Genomic DNA, 24,637 nt, shown 5'->3' with positions numbered 1-24,637 from the left:
TCGCGACTTCGAAATCAGCCTCGCAAAGACTATAAAGCATTCATTCCACAATCTAAAATATTAAAGAAAATTGAATTTCAGAAAACACTTTCAAATAATTAACATTTTCTCCTCTTGAAGATTTTTTCATAACCCGAACATTTTTTCAAAATTCATGCTGAAAAGCACTTGAACAAACTAGTTCAAATTCAACCAAAAAAAAACCTTTTCCCAATCATCACCTCATTTTTGATGCGACTTCTTTAGCCGACAATTAGTCACCTTCAAGCTAATCTCTAAGTATAACTAAAGGACCTCCAGGTCAAAAATAAGCAAACCGCAAAACATTGACACCTGAAATAAAAAAAGTCTCATAATACAACCCTCCTCTATCAAGTAGAACAAAGATCAACAAAATTGTCCCAACATAGACCTCAAAACCCCCTCAAGCAAAAACATTAAATTAGCCTAAAGAACAAAAAGGGAATGATCATTTAGCCTAAAGGACTAATTTCTCTTAGATACCCCCAATACTCCAACCAATAAATAACAACAAAACCAGGAAGAGCCTTACGATTCCACAAAACTTCTCATCATCAAAAATTGCCGAAACCCAACCCACTTGTCAAAAAACCAAAAAAAAATCCAACCGCACTCGAATTTTGCCTCAAAAAAAATCGACAAAAACGATCCATTTGTTTAAATGCTTCTTTCTCGAACAGTCAACAAATTACAAAATTTTCTTTCAAACTGTTTTTCAATCTTTTCAAATTTTTTCAAAGTTTGTATAATCTTAATATCCGATATCCTAGAAATAATCGTCGTCCTTCTGATAATTTTTTGCAACTTTTTCATCATTTTCTATTCCCTAGCCCGAACCTACGCTAATTTTTCAAAATTCTTACCACCTCCTCAGGTACGATATTTCAAATAACTATCTAAATTTTGCAACATCTATTCGGTAGAACAGATGTTTTTCTTCTTTTTATGATACTTCTCACAATTTTGACATCCATCATAATGACAATTAAAAAAAGACTATTATAACCTTCGCATTAGCAACAACACTTTTAATCCTTTTCAATCAGGAATATTTCAAAACACACAAAATTTCTTCGTAAAAAATAAGAACTAGTAATTTGCCAAGCATCTCTGAGCGAACCACAATACGAACCATTATATATTATATACGCCCCTCTTCAACAAGATCTTAATAGAGCAAGACACCGAAGTCAAAACCGAAAAACGCACCAAGTAAACAGACAAATTATACATCCAAGACAAAAAAGAAAAAAACAGTAATAAAAAGCACGAAAGGTTCAACTTAAACAGGACCCTCCAAAAAAGAGAGCATGAATTTATACCCTCACTACTGGCCTAACCCACCAGAGAGGACGCACTGAGCATGCTCTATAGCCGGCCTCACCCACCGTGCTTCATCCACGCTTTGTGACCCACAACTCTATTTTTGACGAGAGTTACTCAGGTGTGAGTAGCTCTTAAAAAACCGAACTAAACAATAACGCTTTTGCGATAAAAACAGTTACAACGTCATGACTAAAAACAAAATTAACAAAGATTTATTCATGTAAATAATACAATGCAGTATATAGATAACATACAGCCCAAAGACGAGCAGCAAGGAACTTGACAACCCAATCACACTTGACAACCCAATGCCAAAACACACCCGACATGCTGCCTACAGTCACTACACTCAACGGATTTAAAGTACGATTTGGCATCGCAGCAAAGGAAACCCATTGCAACCGAAAAATGGCCATGTCGATGTTCAAGTATACGTACAAATCCAAGTCACTAGGCACTGCATTTAAAGTCAAACTACATGCCACTCCCGAACGTGATTGGATCATTGCTATTCTCTAAAATCAACCAAATCAACACTCATCACGACCGATCAGAAACCATAATACAATCTTCCGAAACGATTGTGATAACAACTTTTCTTCCAAACCAGAAAAAAGAATATGCTCGAAATTTTTAAAAGAAAAACACCTCCAACATCCATCCTCCACTTCAATAGAACACTGAAAAAACTAAAACTCTCTAAACCCCGGATAGGTGGAACCAGATCTAAACTAGAATTTTTTATTGGATATTATTCTGATATTTTATCTCTATAAAATATTGAATACTGAACAATCTTACTCCATCAAACTAAGAACCCACTTATTTGTAAGTGTTGAAACTACTTGTAGTTTCAACACCAGAATAATTTGAATTAAACTTAGAATACAGTTGTTCTCATTCTGGAACTAACTCGCATGAACTGGTGTACACTAGATCTATTGAGATTAGGAGATTTTACAGGAAGATTAAGATTGGTATTAGACTAAGAACTTGCACGAATCTATCCGGCCGAAAATAAGATAGCGTGACGAGCAGACGGTGTACCTTATCTGAAATTACTCTATGAGTATACCCAAAAGGATATAACTCAACACCTCCGACTAGTTTCGAAAGTTTTGCATGACAGAAATGATAGCTGAAGTCTTAACACTCAGATAACTGGCTTTAATATTGGAGAGGTCACCTACCATTTTTTGGTATGGATGGAAACTGATTAACAAAACCTGTTTTGCTCTTCTTAGCAACCGTGCATGGTCACTGACTACAGCGTAAAACAGGTTATGCAACGAACAGTGGATGCAGAGGAAAACACATGCTTTCTCAATCTCACTAAGCGGCAGATAAAGACAAAGACGTCGGGGAAACTTTTTTAAATTGCAAAGGATTGATATGACGCTTACAAGAGGATTCATTTTTTCTTCTTTTTTTCTTCAAAAAATCAAGGCGAGATTTAACTTTTTTCTCTGCACTGAGGAAACTTTTTGGAGCCTCATTCGATCTTATTTCAAATTGATCGGTTATTCCTTTTCGAATTCCGTTGGCTAATGTTTGAGTTGATAGCAGCTGTTCATTTTTGGAAAGTGACGTTTTTCCATCCGCGTTTGAAAGCGTTTCGCATTGGCTGCATGAGGAGAAGGATGGGACTTCTTAAAATGATGCCCAGAGTGTTGACCAGCTGCCCGATTGCCTGGTAGATAAGGAGATCGTTCACAGTGTTCTCTTCCAGTAGCCAGAAAGCGTAGAACACGATGCAGTATGAAACGGATCCGAAAACTGCGTACATGGCCGAAGTGCCAGTAAGAGCCATGATTAGCTAAAACATTGACTAGTCATTAATCCTTACCCAAAAATTTATGTCATGACTAGCTGGAACATGATTAGATAGGATTCGAAGACAAAACTTCAAACAACATGTCTGTTTATGTCAATTTATTTCTCGCGTTTTCTGAAAAATAACAATTGAGATAAACATTTCTTAAAATATCTTTATAGTTTGTCGAAAGGCTATAAAAGATATTACACTTCATCATTTAGCATCTTCTTTTCCCGTATCCGAGGCAAAGTTCCTGTCAACTATTTCGAAGTGGTCATTATATCTAAAATCGAAGTAAAATTTGTCAAAATAAATATCATACTTTATACCATACATTTAGCCATAATTGCACGGAAAACAACTTTAAAAATCAAAATTTCAAAATATGGGGGAGTGAAAAAGAGCCAATAATTTATTCAATTTAGTTTGATTCCGTTATTGGACAATTGCTGCGACATCATTTTGGATGTAAGAAATGTTGTAAAAAATTGTTCACCTGTTCACGCTGACACATTTTAACCCAGTATATAACATCAAAAACCATTTTGAAAAGACATTCACAGATTGAATTTCGGGGAAAAAATCGAAGGGGTTGAGCTGGAAAATCTCATCTATGTAGACTCACAAAAAAAGAAACCTGCTAAAACGTATTAGAAGATTGACCTATTTCAGAACACCTTTGCTTTCAAAAGATTGATTTCCGACACGATTATACCTTAAACTGCTTGAGATTTCCAATTTGCGTGCCGAATTCAAATGTGAAAATTATTTCTTTTTCCCAGCATTTTGCTAAAATAACAAGGATTGCCGGTTACTGTGCAAAAGGTTTATAAAAAAAAAAAAGTTCTTTCTAGAATTAAAAACTGAAATTAAAGCATAATCGACACTCAAAATTAAATAAATAAATCAAAAAACAGAAAAAAAAATGACTAGTAAGCCGATAAAAGTTCTTGAAACAAATTTTTTAAATTTTGAAAGAAATTTTTTGAAGGTTTTTGATTAACAAATTGGCGCAAAAAATCTCCAAAATTAACTTTACTTGAGTAGAATTTGGTTTTAGTTGATTGAATTTAGCATAAATAAGCGATTCTAAGCCTGCTGGCTCATCAGACTTTCTCGAAGTTTGACCAAAAACCAAAAATTTCAGTCAGATATTTCTCTACATTGAAAGAAATTTTTCATTTTTTTAACATCGTTCAAATTACGACTGAAAGGGCTTTAATATGATATATAATTCATTCCATTCCGATAAAAATTTGACATGGTGAACAACCTAACAACTGTGAACAGATTAGTTGCTCATACCATACATTTAGCCATGACTGCACGTAAAAATTTTCTAAAAATCGAATTTTTTTGAAAGCTGGGCGAGTGGAAAAGAGCTAATACTCTATATAATTTAGGTTAATCCAGTTAAAGGAAAATTGTTAACTCAGCATTTTGCATGCAAGAAATGTTGTATGAAACTGTTCACCTGTTCACGCTGACACGTTTTAACCCACTTTATAACACGAAAAGTCATTTCAAATATACAATCATATTTTGAATTTTAAGAAAAAATCAAAGGGGATGAGCTGGGAAATGCAAATGTGAAAAAAAGGAATCAATCTGATCTATAAAGATTCTTACAAAAAGAAATCGGCTGAAACCTATTAGAAGACTGACCCCCTTTCTGAACATTTTTTTTGCAAAAAATTATTTTCCGACATTATATATATATATATATATATATATATATATATATATATATGTATGTATAATTTATATTTCTAGAAAGGAACTAGAAAATTCTTGAAAATTCACAAAATTTTTTGAAAAATCAAAAACAAATTCAAAAAAATTTTCAAACTTTTTCTTAGAAATGTTTTGACTTTTGAAAGAAATTTTTTGAAGGATTGAAGGTTCCAGATGGGCGTAAATAAACTCCAAAAAATAACTTAACTCGAGTTAAAAAAAAGTTTTAATTGCTCAAATTAAGCATAAATAAGCATAAATAAGCCTGCTTAAAATACGACCAAAATCAAAAATTTCAGACAGATCTTTCTCAACAATGAAAGAATTTTTCAAAATTTTTTAAACATCGTTCGAATTACGGCTGAATGGATTTTTTTTATGTTAAATAATTTGACCATTTCAGTTGATTTTGGAGTACCTAATTTGGCGTTGAAAAAAAAAGAAAAAAAAACTAAAATACAAAATACAAAAATCCTTCGCATTTTTCAATTCAGGGAGAGAGGTCGGGGCGAACTTCCCCGTCATTGAAAGAAATTTTTTGAAGGTTTTTGATTAACAAATTGGCGCAAAAAATCTCCAAAATTAACTTTACTTGAGTAGAATTTGGTTTTAGTTGATTGAATTTAGCATAAATAAGCGATTCTAAGCCTGCTGGCTCATCAGACTTTCTCGAAGTTTGACCAAAAACCAAAAATTTCAGTCAGATATTTCTCTACATTGAAAGAAATTTTTCATTTTTTTTAACATCGTTCAAATTACGACTGAAAGGGCTTTAATATGATATATAATTCATTCCATTCCGATAAAAATTTGACATGGTGAACAACCTAACAACTGTGAACAGATTAGTTGCTCATACCATACATTTAGCCATGACTGCACGTAAAAATTTTCTAAAAATCGAATTTTTTTGAAAGCTGGGCGAGTGGAAAAGAGCTAATACTCTATATAATTTAGGTTAATCCAGTTAAAGGAAAATTGTTAACTCAGCATTTTGCATGCAAGAAATGTTGTATGAAACTGTTCACCTGTTCACGCTGACACGTTTTAACCCACTTTATAACACGAAAAGTCATTTCAAATATACAATCATATTTTGAATTTTAAGAAAAAATCAAAGGGGATGAGCTGGGAAATGCAAATGTGAAAAAAAGGAATCAATCTGATCTATAAAGATTCTTACAAAAAGAAATCGGCTGAAACCTATTAGAAGACTGACCCCCTTTCTGAACATTTTTTTTTGCAAAAAATTATTTTCCGACATTATATATATATATATATATATATATATATATATATATATATGTATGTATAATTTATATTTCTAGAAAGGAACTAGAAAATTCTTGAAAATTCACAAAATTTTTTGAAAAATCAAAAACAAATTCAAAAAAATTTTCAAACTTTTTCTTAGAAATGTTTTGACTTTTGAAAGAAATTTTTTGAAGGATTGAAGGTTCCAGATGGGCGTAAATAAACTCCAAAAAATAACTTAACTCGAGTTAAAAAAAAGTTTTAATTGCTCAAATTAAGCATAAATAAGCATAAATAAGCCTGCTTAAAATACGACCAAAATCAAAAATTTCAGACAGATCTTTCTCAACAATGAAAGAATTTTTCAAAATTTTTTAAACATCGTTCGAATTACGGCTGAATGGATTTTTTTTATGTTAAATAATTTGACCATTTCAGTTGATTTTGGAGTACCTAATTTGGCGTTGAAAAAAAAAGAAAAAAAAACTAAAATACAAAATACAAAAATCCTTCGCATTTTTCAATTCAGGGAGAGAGGTCGGGCGAACTTCCCCGTCATTTTTGGCTGCCAAATTTTTCTGAAGAGTCCCCCTTCCAGCTTTTGCATTGTTTTACGAGATCCATTTTTCATTGACCAACATCAAAATTTTTCTTATAGCTCTTTAGGCGCCAATATAACTACGTTTGAGGAAGGAACGCGTGCTGACAAAAGCAATTTTAGGTCACATAATTTTAAGAAGGCTCAAACTGTCAGTTTTAGCTTGTTTTTTACAACAATTTACCAGTAGTACAGAAAGTTTTTGACCAAATAAGGTCTTCATAGTATTTTCGGAGAGCTCGGAAAATCAAATTCGTCGACCTGAAATAAGTTCTGCAAACATTTGAACTTTTTTTCGAAAGTTTCCGACCCTACAAAAAATTTTGTGCACGCCACTAAATATGATATATCATTCGACACATTCAGATGATTGTTTGTGGTACCTAATTTTGCGTGGAAAACAAAAAAAAACAGAAAAGTGAAAGAACTAAAATAATTCCGAAGACAAAGTTCCTCCGCAATATCAATGATCGGAACAAGCATCAAATTATCTTATGAATCGGATAAAAAAAACGTTTATAAAATGTTATGCTTTCTCTAATAAAGGTTTGTTTTTAAAAAAGTCATACTTTGCAAGGACAAAATGGATGAAAATTGATTATAAAGTGTTTGTAGAAGTACAAACGTGAGTATTGAACCAATTAACTACAACTATTTTGCCATCAATAATTGATTCTAAACAGATAAATCGTTTTTTTTCAACTGTTCAACTGGGTGCTTTCTTTTTTTATATTTTGCAGGGAATTTGTATTTGATTTGAGCTAATTTACATTTAACCTGCATAAAATTTCTCTGTTATCTGTTTACAATCTGTATCTAATTCTAGGATTTTCTCAAGGGGGCGGTTTTACAATATTTTTCTTGACGTTTTGTCGACCTTTTATTTAGATCGGTTAATTTGATTTTCTGAGCTTCACATATCACTATAAAATCCCTAATTTGACCAAATTTTCTGCGCCACAGGCAAGATTTTTGAAAAAAAAAACAGGCCATAAAAAGCCGTTTTTAGACATTTTTTGGAAAATTTTGGCCTAAAAATCGCGCTTTTTCGTCGCGTGCTTGCCGCCTTTAGAGATAAATCAGGTTCCACCAGCCGACCATGGATATCTTAAAAAATTTCAAAGGGTCCCCCTTTGTAATATTTCAAGATATCCCTTTGGGTCGGCAGGAGGTCCAATCCCTGAGAAGGGAGCGTCCGCCCCCTACCCCCAAATCCGCTGTTGATATAATCTGTAGAAAATTTGAGCAGCTAAACCAGTTTTAGTTTGTTTTGATTAGGGTTATTGATTAAGACACACAGTATACTGTTTCGGCAAAATCATAATCAATGAGCAAAAGCATGTAATCGATCTTTTAATGTATCAAAAATTTAGACAAAGTTTGTCCAAAATCTTACTTTTTCCTAATAATTACCACTTTTTAAACAATTTTTTCACTGCTGGTTGCTAAAATCTATAACATTAGTACTATTTAACTTATAAAAAGGGCAAAAACTGTAGTAGGCAAAACTATTTAAACTTTGGTTCAGAAAACTGTTGTTGGTACTTTTTAAGAAACCCAAATTCGGCCGATGGACCCTAAAATTTTTCTAAAGGCGCCTTGGGCGCCAATATAGACTAACTTTGAGGGGAAGCGCGCGCCAAAAAACGCAATTTTTTTGGCAAAATTTTCCAAAAATTACCCAAAAACGGGTTTTTTGACCTGTTTTTTCAAAAATTTGCCTCCGGCGCAGAAAACTTGGCCAAAAAAGCTTCTTTTTAGTGCTTTAGGAGAGCTCGCAAAATCAATTTGGTTGACCTAAAAAAAAGGTCAACATTTTTTAAAAATCCGCCCCCTCGAGAAAATCCTGGATCCGCCCCTGATTCTGGGTATAACAATGGATTAGAACTTCCCATTATAGACAAAAAAGTTATGTTTGTTTCTATATTTTCATCATGAGCCAATTTTTTTTCGAGCTTTAGTGAAACTAATTCAAATTTTAACCTCTTTTTCGGAAGCGGAATTGTTTGAGTTCTTGCTTCGATTGTGAATGAGGTACAAGAGCACCAATGTTGCCAGTGAGATTGTCAAAATTGCTGGCAACCCGACCAGGCTCATGATGCGTTCAACAACTCCATTTTCACTCGCACAGTAGAGCGTTGTTCCATCGTCGATTCTGACCGTTAAAAGCGACATTGGAATTAGGCTGACGCCAATCAGCCCAATCACTGGTGCAATCACGATCCACGCAGTCTTGGTGGTGCAGTTTTGTTTGTACCTGCGAAAACACGTCCTTCGAATCATAATCCGATATTCTGCACAAACGTTTTTAAAGTAAATTGTTACCACGTGGGGTGCGGAGAAGAAAATTTTTTAAAAATAGATAGGAAGCCTGATGATGACGAATCTTTTTAGAGTCGAACTATTAATAAAATATCTGGTGCCATACATCAATATTACTGTGACGCAAAATTTACTTTCTGCAACTCGGGCCCACAATTTAAGCCCCAAAATTGGATCAATTTAGGCCTTTTTAGGCAATTACAAATACGCTAAAACTACTGGGTCAATTACTGACAAAACTAAACCAAAGTTAGCACCTTGCGTAGCCAAACAAATTTAAAAAGAATACAATTTCCAAAAATTGTGCAATCTATAATTCATTTTTCTTTCATAGCCAAACAGTATCATTGATAGTTTATAAAACCCTATAAAAGATTTTTTTCCATGTTTTGTTTGAAAACATTTTTTACCATTTTTTGAAGATAATACACTTTTAAAAATTGTTGGGCTACGCAAAAGGCTGACTTCGATTTAGTTTTGTTACTCGAAAATCAAATCCATAACTTAGCGTAATTTTTGATTGATTAAAAAAGCCTAAAATGATCCAACTTTGAGGTAGAAATTTGGGCTCGAATTTCGCAAATCCAATTACACTATTTTAATCTTGCAACAAATCGAAGCAACTTTGTCTTCATAATTTTTCTCCTAAAATCAACACAATAAAAAACCGCGCTGTTAAGTCCAAAATTTTATGAGTTTCGGCTGGATAATTTAAATCAGCTCTGCATTCTAAACCTATTTGGTTTTCATGCCAACTGCCAACCATTTAAATTCAACCAATTAAAACCAATTATTAAAACCAAAAAAAACTGCTTATAGGAAAAAAGCGCTAACTGCAAAGCAGGTAGCCTCCCTAAGAAGCAACTTCTGCTGCAATGGTTTTTAAAACTGCAAGTTCTGCACTTGCGTTCTGTACCCTCATGAAATCAAGAAAATGTTTTTGATTTCAAAAGCAGCATTAACAGTATTTTAAAAACGTCAGAATGGTTTGACATTTAGAAGAAAGTTAACGAAAAACGATCTGGATTTAGGGAGGAAAGGTGGGTCCGAGTTGAAAGGCTAACCTAACCAATTTGATAACCGCTAACCGTGAGTAATTGCTAAACAATTTTTATGGATAATTGTTTGCTGTTTCATAGATAAATAAATTATTGATCATCTATCGAAAAACGTTTACGAATTAGCGATGATCAATTTATCAGTAACATTAAGAAAAAAAGTGTTTTTTAATATTTTTACTTGTGTAGTATGGGCCACGTTACCTTTAAGTCCCACTGTGTATCAAAGGGCCGAGTAAATTAGAGACTGATTAGGTTCAAGTTATTTTTTTTGCTTTGATTCGTGATTGAATGACTTTTTGGAGTTTTTACTATGAAGATTTGTTTTTAACAATGAGGAAATTGAATTTGCAAGACGCTGACATCACAGAAAAGGATTCAGAAAGAACAAGAAGCCCTGAATGTTCCGACTGCCTTTTACGGTTTTGTGGAGCAGTAATAACGTCAAAAAATTAAATGTAGTAAAATGAAATGAAATTTTTTTTTCTAAAATTTGAAATTTTTTATGAAAATCATCCCCCCACGCGCCATATAAAGTACAAAAAGATAAATTTAGCTCCTTTTAACAAATCAATTATGGCAAATAAGCTTCTTTCAACCAATTTGGAACGATTTTAAGACGGATTAAATCTCCGCTTACGCGTTAATAGCGCGAAATATATCGCGCGTTAATTGTCCCAAATTGGCCAAAACGGCAATCTTTAAACCCCCATAACTTAAAAAAAATGATCAAAGGTGAAATATCTTTTCAAATTTGAGCTCAGGACAACAGCAGCTTTCAAATTATTAAAAAAATTCCGTCAAAAAAGGCTAGTTAAAAAGTCGAAATTTGTCTGAAGAAAAAAAAACCCACCCCGAGCACAGTTATTCTGTTACTTTCTTATCGAAAGTCGGAACAACAAGGTCGGAAGATATTGCCGAAAACAAACTTCGAAAACTCTTAATGACTATCAGTTTAAAATCAATTAAGACAACCAAGCAAATATAATGGCTAATAGAATGAAGCATTTGGTAGATAACGTTACTAACTGGATTTCAATCTGTAACAATTGATTGCCTAAAACTGCTTGGAAACTGAAAACCAAGAAAAAAATTGAAACTGTTTGCTTACAAAATGTCGCTTTTGGACTCTTTTATAATTATAAAACTCTTCATCGCAATTTAATAGCATCTAACTTCTTTCATTTAAATGTGCTTTAATTGTTGAGATAAATTGCTTTGATGGTTTACTTAAAGTTGGTTTCAAACTGTTGACCATGAATAACTTGATTTTTGTTCCGACTTTTGATACGAAAGTAACGGAATATTTGTGCTCGGGGTGGGTTTTTTTCTTCAGACAAATTTCGACTTTTTAACTAGCAATTTTTGACGGAATTTTTTTTATATCATTCGCAAGGTATTGTTGTTCTGAGCTTAAATTTGAAAAAATATTTCACCTGTGGTCATTTTTCGTAAAGTTATGAGGGTTTAAACATTGCCATTTTGACCAATTTGGGACAATTAACGCGCGATATATCTCGCGCTATTAACGCTTAAGCGGAGATTTAATCCGTCTTATAAATCGTTCCAAATTGGTTGAACGAAGCTTATTTGCCATAATTGATTTGTTACAAGGAACGAAATCTATCTTCTTGTACTTTATATGGCGTGTGGGGGGATGATTTTATGGGGGCATGATTTTCATTTTATTTTATTTCATTTAACTTTTTTATGTTATTACTGCTGCTCCATAAACCTTAAAAAGGCAGTCGGAACATTCAGGGCTTCGCCATGATACGAGCAGTCTTGTTATTTTTTAAAACTTGAATTTCAGTCTGATGACTATAAGTTATTCGCATAATTAGTTTTTGATTGTTGACTTAGTTGCAATCACGAAACTTCTTTGATTTTTTCAGAACATTTTTTGAAAACTCTAAAAATTTAGAATGCACTGGACATTTATAACTCAAATAAAAATTTTTGGTCTGAAATTTTGCTTTTTTACTACAGAACATTGCCAAAACGAAAAAAAAAATGTTAGCTCATCATTATTTCAAAGTTAGAAATTTTGCACTTTTCTGTGGTCTTTTTGGGTAAAAACTTAGCGCTAAAACCCTTATGGTGATCACCGTTTTTTTTCACCGTTAATTTTTGATGGGAACTCAGCTCGAGTGGGCAGGGCCGTATGCTTATTTTTGGAGCTCCTGCAAATCATAGTTCAATTTCTAAACGACGGTAAGTAAAATCATCTAGAAGCTACGGATTTGAACATTCCGGATATTGCAAGAATATATAATTTTGAAAGAATTATGGCAATGTTTTTAGAGAGTAAAAACCCGAATATGCTCTTAACATTGTCCAGTATAGTAAAATTTACTTCAGACAGGCAAATTCAGGTTTTCATTTTCCTAAATCTCAAATTTTAAGAAATTTTTGGACAACTTTTACATAAAAAGGTAGAGGATAATTTGTCATAAAACCGCTACAAGAAACGAAAGTTAGGGAAAATGCAAGAAAATGTTGTTTTATAATTTTCGTTCCATTTCTCGAAGTTGGAAGCGGAATGCTAGGAATATCCCTCCCATTCTTTAAAATTTATTCAGAGGCAAGCAATTAAATGTTTTTTGGAACAAACGTTATCTAAAATTTTTGCTTTCAGCTCAGTAATTTTTGGCGAAATAGTTAACTTGGTAAGAATAATTCGAGAGAACTTGGAAAATTAATTCGGTCGAACTAACAAAAATTGACAAAATTTTGAATAATTTATGGAAAATCCGCCGTCCGTCGATTAACTTTTGATCCATCGCTGATGGAGTAATTTTTCAGTTAAATTCCTGTCAATGAAAGAGATGATTATATTCCACAAATTTATATGTAAAAAAAACTAAATTAACTACTAACGACGACGATTATTTAACTTTCAGCAAATTTTATCGGACAACGTCTTAAATTTTGAAATAGTTCCGACCTTCAAGCTCAAACCTATTAGAAATAGTTCGTTGAAGTTTCGCGTTTGTCTTTTTGTCCGCGCTTTATGGGTTCTTTTGTATTAAAAAATCGCTTGTCAGATCGCTGCTGAATGAAAATTGTTTTGAAGTTAGGTGCTTGATATTATATTAAAACAAGACTGCTCGTATCAGGGCGAAGCCCTGAATGTTCCGACTGCCTTTTAAGGTTTATGGAGCAGTAATAACGTAAAAAAATTAAATGAAATAAAATAAAATGAAAAAAAATTTTTCTAAAATTTGAAAGTTTTTAAATAAAAATCATCCCCCCACACGCCATTTAAAGTACAAAAGGATAGATTTCGTTTCTTGTAACAAATCAATTATGGCAAACAAGCTTCGTTCAACCAATTTGGAACGATTTCTAAGACAGATTAAATCTCCGCTTACGCGTTAATAGCTCGAATTATATCGCGCGTTAATTGTCCCAAATTGGTCAAAATGGCCAAAACGGCAACCTTTAAACCCTCATAACTTTACGAAAAATGATCACAGGTGAAATATCTTTTCAAATTTAAGCTCAGGACAACAATACCTTTTGAATGATATAAAAAAAATTCCGTCAAAAATGGCTAGTTAAAAAGTCGAAATTTGTCTGAAGAAAAAAAACCCACCCCGAGCACAAATATTCCGTTACTTTCGTATCGAAAGTCGGAACAATGAGCTCCGAAAAAGCGCAATCTCTAATTCACTGTCTCAAGGTCAGAATTATTTCAGAAATTTAAGGCGTTGCTCAGTAAATTCGTTAAATCAATAGTCACATTAACGGTAGATCAAATGGAGGATTTCACTTGAATAAAAGTGCTCATAAAAATACTCTGAAGATTGATTGGTGTTTTACTTTTTTCAAAAAAGCAAACCTAAACCCTAATCTTTTGAGCCTCGACTAAAGCTGAGAAGTTTTCAGCTTTTTTCGAGGCTTATAATTATGTCAATCATTGGTTATTGAACTGCTAATTGTCACTTTATTTAAATTAGTTGCAATTACCAGGCTGGGTACATGATTGCGTTGAGACGGTCCAGAGACAGGGGAACTGCTATCCAATCAGGAGTGAGCCAGATCCACATCGAGATCTGGTTCAAGATCTTGCATTGCAAGTCATTTTCAAACAGTAGACACACATCTAAGAACGTAATTAAATTTCAGCACAGGCAAGTTTGGAAAATTCAAAAAACCACGTAAAATCAAGAAACTAAACAACTTTTCCATCCAAACTTGCGTAATTCATTTGAAAACACTGGATAACAAAATGTTTTCAACATCGTAATGAATCGATAAAGAGACGCTTCTAAATAAAGTTTGGAACGACCAGGAAAAAATATATTTTAGCCCAAACAGACACTATTAAAAAAATGTGAGTCTTTTGAAATTATACATCCAAAGAGCTCATTTAGATACAAATATGCTTCAGTTTAATGACAGAGACCCATTTAGCTCAACAAAAGGTTTTTTTTCCGATCATTTTATATCAGCTTTTCGGAGCTCCCGGAACATTACAACTGGCGCCCAATTTAGATTGTAGCCGATCGAAATTAAACAAGTTCCGCAAGAAATTACGCTGTTCGGCGCTTTTCGAAGAGCAGCTGCTGTGCTAACGATTTAAAATTACATGCATATTTCTGGTTATTCTAGGCTGGATAATGCTTCCTACCCTCTGTCTACACAACACAGATCAAGGTGGGCTTCGAATCTCCGAAATTAAAATTTTGCATCAGGGACTTGAGTTCCTTGAGACCTGAGTTCTTGGAAACCTGCCATAGGTGCATGTATTAGCACTGCAGACCACTATTCCGCCGAACGAAACCAAGTAAAACCACGATTATATGCGCTCAGGTCCAGAAAAAAAATGAAGTCATGTGTACATATTTTGCTGTTGCAAAAATAAATATTTTCGCACAAAAAAATCATTTTACAATTTCAATTTTAAATTATAAGTTATAAAGAAAATCCGTTTTGCTATCTGTTTGGTGTTGTCTATAAAAATACATTTTGTTTTGTATCGAATACTTACAAAAACAAATACTAACCATTTGCACTGCAGACTGAATAGTAAATAATTGTCATCTGTTGCAGAAATTGAGCAGCCGAGAGAGCTGTTTCAGAAAAAGTTCCAGTTCCCGTGCAAAATTAATTTAGATTTTTTAGAAGAGAAATTTGAAGTTTTCACAAAGCTGTTTGCATATATCATTACGAGGCCAAACTGTGCTATTTAAGAATTGTAGGCGAATTCCGCAACCTGTCAAAGTCAGATTTGATGCTGAACCCGCAAAATTGTTGCTTTTCTTTGATCTCTTTACTGTTTTGGATTCCACAAAAAATTAGCTAAAACATTGTACCACTCAAAAATGCTCCAAAAGCAGGCAAAATTGCGGAATCCTCAACAGTATTTGCGGAACCCAAAAACAAATATTAAAACTTTGTTTTTAAAATTTGTTGATAGTAAAGTATGTTTATAGTATGTCTTTGCCGTTGTGAAATTCATAAGTGTAAGGTGCATCAGCAAATCTTGAAGCGGATTCCGCAACTTGTAAGTGGAATCGGCAAATTTTAATCGGAATCCGCGTTTTATTTGCGGACTCCAAGAACATATAAAGTTGGGTCTTTATATTCAAGATTTTTTTTACCAGAGCTTTTCCAGCGAGTTCAATCTCAGGTGCTGGCATAAACTGAGTCTTATTCCCAAAGGATCAATCTAAATTCCTGCCAAATTAAACCCAAACGTTCGCCAAATTACCCCCGATCTCAATTCTTTCCAAGTGAAACAATTGAAGAAGAACAAATTATCTCAATTCCTCCCAACTTACGCACAAACAGATTTGCCCACTTACCCCAATCTCAATTCCTGCCAACTAAACAAACTGAAGTACACTAATGCACAACATCAAATCATTTCAAACAAGACTGCTCGTATCAGGGCAAAGCCCTGAATGTTCCGACTGCTTTTGAAGGTTTATGGAGCAGCAGTAATAACATAAAAACATTATATGAAATAAAATAAAATGAAAAAAATTTTTTCTAAATTTTGAAATTTTTTATGAAAATCATCCCCCCACACGCCATCTAAAGTACAAAAAGATAGTTTTCGTTCCTTGTAACACATCAATTATGGCAAATAAGCTTCGTTCAACCAATTTGGAACGATTTATAAGACTGATTAAATCTCCGCTTACGCGTTAATAGCGCGAATTTTATCGCGCGTTAATTGTCCCAAATTGGTCAAAATGGCAATCTTTAAACCCTCGTAACTTCACGAAAAAAGGTCGCAGGTGAAATATCTTTTTAAATTTAAGCTCAGGACAACGATAACTTTTGACTGATATAAAAAAAATCCGTCAAAAATGGCTAGTTAAAAAGTCGAAATTTGTCTGAAGATAAAAAAAACCCACCCCGAGCACAAATATTCCGTTACTTTCGTATCGAAAGTCGGAACAATAAACTATTCAAAATAATTTTGATAAAATTGTTTCAATTTAACCTTCATTGCAATAAATTCAAGTTAGAAGAGATAAGAAGATAAGAAACAACCAGAACAGTTTTAATCAATTGAGTGCTTCAACATAATTAGATCAGCAATTAGAGCTTTGAACTTACAATTTGACTCTAGAAACGTTTGCGGGGTTAATGCAAAAATAATTTACAGGTTATAAGTTTCAAAAATGCCGATGATTCCTTTTTGATTTCGGATGGTTTGTTTGAAAAACAAAATGACGGACCGGTTTAGTTTTAAGACTACTACTGCATCAATAAAAAACGGTTTAAAAAACATGATAGAAACCAGAGCGGATAAACTAGAAGCAAATTACATTTAAAAAAAAACAAGTTTTAAACACAGTTCTAAAAGTTAAGCAGCTTTATTCAAATCTACAAAAAAATTCCTGAGAAAACTGGGCCGTTTTTTGTCGAAAAATTTCTCCGTTATTATCCTCGGCGGCTTTTCTGTGGAATTGGCATGTGCTCATGAGAAAATGTCTCGTTGAGTTTGGTGCATTTGATCAGAGAGTCCAAATCACTTTCGTTGTCTGCTGCCAACAAATCTATTTTTCCCTAAGTACAAAAAGCCCAATATTAATGGCATCCAAAAAATCATGAAGTTTTTTCACCCAAAATGTACAGCAAAAACTCAAACCGGCCAGCTAGTGCGTATTTTCAAAATCTAAATAATTTGGTTGAAGTTGCTTTTATGTTCAAATGATAGACCTCATAGCCAAATACAAAATTACTAATAGTTTTGAAAGGTTTTTTCAGCAAACTAGAGTCACTAATTGTTTTCTTGGGATTTTTTGATTGCATAATTGATTGAAAATAGTTGTAAAAATTTCATAAAACGTGTCTTTCAAGCTCCTTAAACTTTAAAAAATAATAATTTCCGAGATCAAAATTTCCTAAACTAACCAGTTTAACTATTTAGTAACCAATTTTGTTTAAAAAATGGGGAATAGTAACAAAGATCCCATAATCAGAGGGGAGTGGAAACGGAAAATATAAAATGACGCTGAAGTCATGTCTAAATGATTTCTATATTTAGTACTCCTATTTTGAGCTAGTAAAAAATTTTCTAAAGCCATAAAAATTGAAAGAAATTTTATTTGTTCAAATTTTGTGGATCAAACGCGCGGTCTCCCCGCTTAGTGACCTACCTACTCTTCAACCAAGTAATAGTTTCTCAAATTGATTCCAATTTCATTTTAAACGAGCGCGCTGAATTTATTGCTGGAGAATTTTTTTTTATTGCAAATAGCTAGTTTATCTTGTTAATGGGATAAAATCTAGCGCACCATAAAATCTAAAATGCTGAAATTTTTTTTCAGGCAGATCAAATCTGAAATTCGGACAATCAAATTTCAAATGGTGAAAATACGTTCCAAGCAGTACGAATCTCAAAAGTTGACTATCAATTCGCAGTAGCGGAAAATACGGTTTGTGTAGTTCAAATCTCAAAACCTGATAGTGCGTTTCGATTTGGTCAAATCTCAAAAGCTGAAAACATTTTTGTGCAATTGAAGTCTCAAAATGTGGAAATACGTATTGTGCAGTTCACATCTCAAATCTCGAAAGAGCGTTTCAAGCAGTTCAAATCCCAAAAGCTGCCTACAATTTCTCATTTGCTAAAATTGCGTTTCGTGCAGTTCAAATCTCGAACTCCGATAGTACAATTTGTTCTTCAATTTTGTTCTGCAAAAAAAATCGTTCAATTGAAGTCTCAAACGTTGATAGTACGTTTCATGCAGTTAAATCTCAAATGCAGACAATCCGTAAGTATTTTGCTTAATTCAATTCTCAAATGCTGACAAAATATCCTTGAGTTCACTCCCATTTAAAGCTCAAAACTTGTTGCGTTTCAAATAAGGTCAAATAAAGCTCAAAACTTAAAGCCCCATTTAAAGCTCAAAACTTGTTGCGTTTCAAATAAGGTCAATACGTTCTGCTCAATTGCGTTTAAAACCAAAAATGAAATTCTTTAGGTTACGGTATGATTCAGGTGAATTGCAAGAATGTTAGACAACGATGGTAAATCATCGCAGGATAGAACCCAGTTGTCGATCGGTGAGCCAGCAGTGCCTATTAGGGTGATCCAACTTTCCGTGGTACAGCATGGAGCGGTTCCAAAACCAGATCCACTTTCTGTGGTACCAGAAATAATTTACTTACTTTTGGAACCCAATGAAGCGAATCAGATCAATTTGCTCTGGTATCGGTGTCCAAAGTTACAGTGAAGTCGAAAGCTCTCGGAAAAACGTTCCAGTTTCGCCGTGGTTTTAGGCAACCTTTGCAGCCTAAGTGACAGTCAGATTCATTTATTGCTTTGAATAAACAACAACGAACTGCGACAGAGACTCTCGGAAGCAAGCGCTCGACAATAAAAAAATCTCAAGTATGTTTAAATTATTTTAGAACTTCGTTTTTCTTTATCTGGATCATTCATGTCTGCCGCAAGTCTAAAAAAGGCGTCCCTGTGGCTGACCTTACCATTTGGATCCAGTTAGCTTAGTTCAAATTCAATCAAATTCAAATCCAAATTTCAAATTCCACGTTTTCTTTATCTCTGTATCAACAGTAGCACTTTGGTCCGTCAATTCAAAATTGACTTTTTTAGACTTTGAGATTGCCAAAATACTTTTATACAAGCTTTCGTCTGCGGCCGTGGATTTAAACAGAACAAGTATACCATCAATTTACAGACCGATCCCCAGTAAGCGCTGCTCATGCTCGCTTGTACCGGATTCCTCGACAGAGAAAATGCGCCGACAAAATTTACGTTACATATTTTGTACGCGGATTCCACTGAAACGTTCTAAATGGAATCCACTTACATTCTGGAATATGTTTACAGACTTGTCTCTGGAAACCACTAAACTTCAGACACTTAGTTGTCAGCTTATCCAGAGCACAGTTTTGCCTCGTAATGAAAACTCAATACGAACACGGTACAGTTGATTCAGCAGATAATGGGTTTGTTTTGATTGTGTTAATTAAAATCACTAACTCTACGATGTTTGTTTAAAAAATTCAAATATGATTTTAAAAAAGGTTTGTATTGAGATTAGCTCAAAAGGTTCTTCATACTGTTCATAATTAAAAAACTACGAATAAGCGGAAAACCACACTCAGCTTTCATGTCTAGACAAAATGTTCCTCCTGCTGAGAGCCCTATCCGAAATATTGCAAAAAAAAATTCAGTGGTCAAATTTTTCGATAATTATGCATCTGCCATTACTTATCCCAGGGGTGAATCCAGAGTTTTTGCGAGAGACAAATTTCAGAAAACAAACTTTTTTTGATATAATTAGCACAGATTCGCGTCTTTTTAGCCCTGAAGTTTAGTGCATAGGAACTCAAAATTTTCAGAGTTGTTCGGCAAAATGGATGTTGACAAAGGGGGATTTTTTGAGCAGTAACAATAAGCTGGTATTGAATAACCCGACTCTGATTAAAACTTTTGTTTTGCAGAAAAAAAGCTGAAGTGTTTTTTTATTGAATAGCGCAAAAGTATATCGCTTCTGTGGACGTAACTTCAGATTAATGAAGTATTTCAGCTTGCTTACGATCTTAAATGTATTTAGTTAGGTCATATTTTGCTGCAAAATTGAAAGCCAAAAGACTAGATAATCAGAGAAAAACATTTTTTATCATTTTTCTTACATCCAAATTTTCTTACATCCGGAGCGGCGTAAGGTAAGAGGCCTCAGAAACTGTTTCAAAATGAGTTCAGGCAAACAATTTGAATCAAAAAATCACAACATATCCATTGTTACTTGAGATTAGGTGTGGGGAATAAATTAGAAAAAAAAATCCTTTTTTTTCAAAACTATATTTTTTCGTAATATTCTTCAATTTGCAGTCAAAACATTCAGAGCGTCGCCCAATTTGAGCAGTCTTGTTTGCGTCGAATTCAAATTTCAATTTTAAATTATGGAATATAAAATTTTCGGTCACAGTTGCTTTTGAGAGCGCAAAAAGTACTGTGAAACATCTGCTCAATTCAAACTCGACATCCGAGCTGTAATTTCTGCTCCGTTGCTCGAAGAAAGTAGAAAATATACCGAGTGCGACACTTCGGAACATGCGGTGATTCTTTAAAAAAAGTAGTGGTAAGAAACCACTGCTTGCTCAGCTTCAACTCGCCGCTCTTACAATTGGCAAGAGAGGTCTAGTACGGATATATCAATATTTTCCGCTCACTCTACTGTTGCATGCATAGTTTGATATGTAGACTGGTCCAAAATATTGTCCGGATGGAGTTCTCAGTCACTTTTGACCAAATGCAAACTGTCGCTTTAGACGAGTTGTCGCCGCACGCTTACGTAAAATTGACTTTCTGTCCCTGATTAAAAAGTACGTCTTGCTTTACCCACAAGAACAAGATCAAAATTTATGCTGAGCAAAAAACATTTTCGTTAAGTGCTGTCAGCAAAAAAATCTTTTAAAAATGGTATTTTTCTATTATAGTCCCCATCCCAACAAAATTATTTTTTGTTTTACTACACGGTTGAAAAAAAAATGTAGTAATGCTAGAAATGTTAAAATTGAGGCTTCGAAAGGACTCCATGTGAATACACATGCTCTTGTAGTTTTACTCTTTTGGCCACCGTCGATTAATTCAAATATCGCAGATGGGATTTAGGGTGCTGGAAAAGACTCCTTGAAGAAAGGTCTTAGCCGAGAAGTCTCCTTGCAGCCCTCTAGCGATGAGAATTACCACCACTTGACTCAAACAACCCATAGTGCATAAAATAGAAGGAATCAGAACTATATAGCTCAAGTCTTGCATCGGTCCATCGGGCTCAAGAGTCGTACTGGTTGTGTCATTCCAAACTGCCTCAAGGAGCTTGTAGTCGAAACCAACGCTTTTTTCATCCGACATTGTTTTTGAGGTAGCCGCAATGTTTTACAAGTCCTGAAATGCTGACTGGGTCAGTTGCTGTACGAACTGCATTTAGATAAACTTTTAAAATTGAGTTTTTTTTAGTTTTTAGTTACATTGTTCCGACAAATTGAAAAATGGGGAGAAACTTTGTATTGGAGTGTGTTTTAATTTTTTTCTTTTTGTTTTCCCGCAAAATCAAGTACAACAAATAGTTATCGGAATGGGTCGAGTGATATATCATATTAAAGCCCTTTCAATCGAGATCTGAGCGACCTAACAATATATCAAAAAAAGTTCAGTGTCCAGAAAAACCGGTTTGAAGTTTTTGATTTTTGGTCTTATGTCGAACTAACATGATATGAGCATGTAGGCTTACAAAAGCTTATTTAAGTTTACTTTATGCCGTGAAAACTTAGCTATACTCAAATATAAATAGTTTTCGGAATTTTTAGCGCAATTTTGTAAAAAAAAAATTTGAAACTTCTGAAAATTTCTTGTTTTGATTTTTTTTATAATTTTTATAAACATAATTTTTTTCTTCTTCATTATTCTAATCAAATTTCTTCAAAAACTGTTTTCCGAATGGCCTTTTTACTCTGACTGTCAAATATGCCAATGTTCTTTTTTCGTTCAGATCATTTTCTCACCATGCGGAAAAAGCGACACATAATTTGAATTTTTTTCTAAGACTGTGGTCCTACAAATTTGCATCTTGTAGCTTAACAGACTTCGTTAGTATTTCTATTTGCAACCAAGCAGTGAAAAAACACTTAATATCCTTAGTATCACTTACAGACACATGTAGAAACACTTAGTATCCTTAGTATCACTTAGGAAAACATGTAGGTATCTATTGTTTTTGGCATCGAAATTTAAATTAAATAAGACTGGGGCCATGCGAACAACCCTTCCTTTCTACCATTGACCGAGTTGAACTTTTCTTTTAAAAACCATATAAGAACATACAACCCCATTTCCTGGCCTCGTAATGATATACTAATTTACCGCTCTCAAATCGAATGTTGACTATACCAGGTTTTGCTGCCAACCCAGCTGCCAAAATACGCGTCAGAAGTGGAGAATGAAAGATTTTTTGAGAGACTTTGCTAGGAGCTGGTGACAGATAAAGTCACGCAAAAAATAGACAACCAAAAGAAATAAATCAAAAAGAAATAGTGACCTGGCAGATATTCAACAGAGCAAAATGAAGTCAAAGCAAGCCATTGAGACAGGGCTTCGAGACAATTCAGTGATCATAGGGCAGTTACAACGGAAACTAAGAGAAGCACGCGAGAAACAGAGATAGAGATAAAGAAGATTTAACCAACGCTTTGGAAAGTTCAACTCGTTAGTATTCTATACAAAAAGATTCCTTAAATTTTTTGTTAACCAGTTTAAAATTTACAAAAAGCAACCACCGCACTCTTATTAACACAACTCCATGCAAATAAAAATTTGGATTAGAAAAGACTGTCGATAAATCAACAACTATGTCTAGATCAAATCATTCGATGATTTGGTTGTCACTTATGAAAAATTAGCAAAATATGCACTTACTTGATTTCTATACGATCGGTCTGAAAACTTCAACTCGTTAGTATTCTAGGCAAAATTTAGAGAAAAACAGGCCAAAAAACTATTTTCAACACATTTGGGAAATTTTTCACCAGAATAAATGCTTTTTTTCGGCGCGCGCTTCCCCGCAAAATTAGTAAATATTGGCGTCAAAGGCGCCTTTACAAAACATATTAGGGTACGTCAGCCAAAATTGGACGTCTCAAAATGGTCCAGAATAGTCCCTTAGATCGATAGGGGGTCAAACTCCTGAGGAGTGGATGTCCCTGAGCCTAATATACTTCGACGATATGCTCCCATTTTCTATGTCTGCATTCGTCGCAAAAGATGTCTTCCAGTGTCGTCTTGGGGAGTTTGACTGTTTAGACCCAATATATCCCTTCTATATTGTCCGCTGAGTCCCTTCCCTAAATACCTAAATACCAGCAAGGGGTGAGCTGTGATCCGGTATTTGATGACAATCCCTTCGGTTGAAAGGTTGAATTTGGTGGTCGATCGATGTACTACACTGGGTTGCGTCCCCTTTACTCAATTGCTCTCGACTGTTCTTTTCCTCGGAAAGAATCGCAAGAAACTGGATAGTAATTGAATCCAGAAATAAATATGTAAATTGCTGAGTATAAGGGCCGCTAAGTGGCCTGAATACAATTTATTAAGTATCAATGAATTTAATCTGCGATTAGTTCCAGGAAACTGCCTTTTGCAGTTCACTTTACAAACAATTCTAAACAACTCTTCAACTTGCTTCACAAAGCTTCACTAAAAAATCTCGCGTCGAGGACTCACTTTTAAAAGTTCACGAGTCACTCTCAGGTCCCGTCTGAATTCTATAAGTCTCACTCTGGTTCTCTAACTAACTGAGAACCAACCGTTCGCTCTTACAGCCCAATTGTTCCCTCAGTTCGGTGGTTGTCCCTTAATCGCGTATCGTTATCTTTATTTACTTTCGGTTCGGTCAGAGGCGTATCGTTCCCTATCCCTACTAACATTCACTTAACTAGCTGCCATTCAGGACTTATCAGCTGAATCAACCATTAAGTCAGCTTTAATTAAACATCGGGGTGGCACTTAGTTAATCAGGACATACTGAGCAAACATTGGGTTCAACTACAAAATCAGCTCCCAATCGTATTTGACAAATGACCCCTTGCATGATTTTATTTTAGTTCTTCCTAACTTTTTCTCTTTCCCATGAATTGGGTAGTTCTCACATAACCGGGAATTTAACTTCCATGATACTTGAAAAATTTCCATTTTTGGTCATTCTTAATTTTATTCCCCGAAGTCCAAGGGCATGGTAATTCCCTTCCCCGTGTCCGTTTTGATCCGAAAAAAAACTGTAACATTCTGTAACTTTGCATGCTTTTCACCGTCTCTACCAAGCCAGTACTTTTCGGTGGTCTTTTCTAACATCGGGTCGACAAAACGTTACTGCTTTCGGCTTCGGTCAAAACACTCAAATTAACTTAATTACATGCAGAAATAGTGAGCTCATGGCTGGGTCTCAGTATCCCCAGACCACGAGATCACTCCTAAAAACAGGGCTACTACTTATTATATTACTATTGTTTTTGTTCAGTAGA

At 34.2% G+C, this 24,637-nt stretch overlaps 3 protein-coding genes across 5 annotated transcripts in view; 1 reads left to right on the top strand and 2 right to left on the bottom strand.

Annotated features, from left to right (window-relative positions):
* The window catches only part of LOC134848889 (pre-mRNA-splicing factor 38A-like), a 273,870-nt gene that overhangs the window by 63,684 nt on the left and 185,549 nt on the right, over positions 1 to 24,637 (top strand). The window lies entirely within an intron of this gene.
* Positions 1 to 24,637, bottom strand: part of LOC134848838 (lipase maturation factor 2-like) — a 181,307-nt gene that overhangs the window by 101,593 nt on the left and 55,077 nt on the right. The gene's annotated exons all lie outside the window — the stretch shown is intronic.
* LOC134857025 (uncharacterized) overlaps positions 2,823 to 24,637 on the bottom strand; it is a 33,366-nt gene continuing 11,551 nt past the window's right edge. Inside the window, exons 1-5 of one of the 3 annotated variants that reach the window (XM_063873355.1) lie at positions 19,537 to 19,565; positions 15,142 to 15,285; positions 14,102 to 14,237; positions 8,733 to 9,006; positions 2,823 to 3,163 (exon numbers count right to left, since the gene is read on the bottom strand). In XM_063873355.1, coding sequence (XP_063729425.1) covers positions 2,918 to 3,163; positions 8,733 to 9,006; positions 14,102 to 14,237; positions 15,142 to 15,178 — 693 coding nt within the window. In that variant the 5' untranslated portion in view covers positions 15,179 to 15,285; positions 19,537 to 19,565 and the 3' untranslated portion in view covers positions 2,823 to 2,917. Of the gene's footprint in view, positions 3,164 to 8,732; positions 9,007 to 14,101; positions 14,238 to 15,141; positions 15,400 to 19,536; positions 19,566 to 24,637 lie in introns of those variants that run through there. The other 2 variants (XM_063873354.1, XM_063873356.1) reach the window with 2 other exon arrangements.

Source organism: Symsagittifera roscoffensis, chromosome 1 (assembly GCF_963678635.1).
Source record: "Symsagittifera roscoffensis chromosome 1, txSymRosc1.1, whole genome shotgun sequence".
In the NCBI taxonomy this organism is placed as follows: domain Eukaryota; kingdom Metazoa; phylum Xenacoelomorpha; order Acoela; family Convolutidae; genus Symsagittifera; species Symsagittifera roscoffensis.
This window is presented reverse-complemented; position numbering and strand designations above follow the sequence as displayed.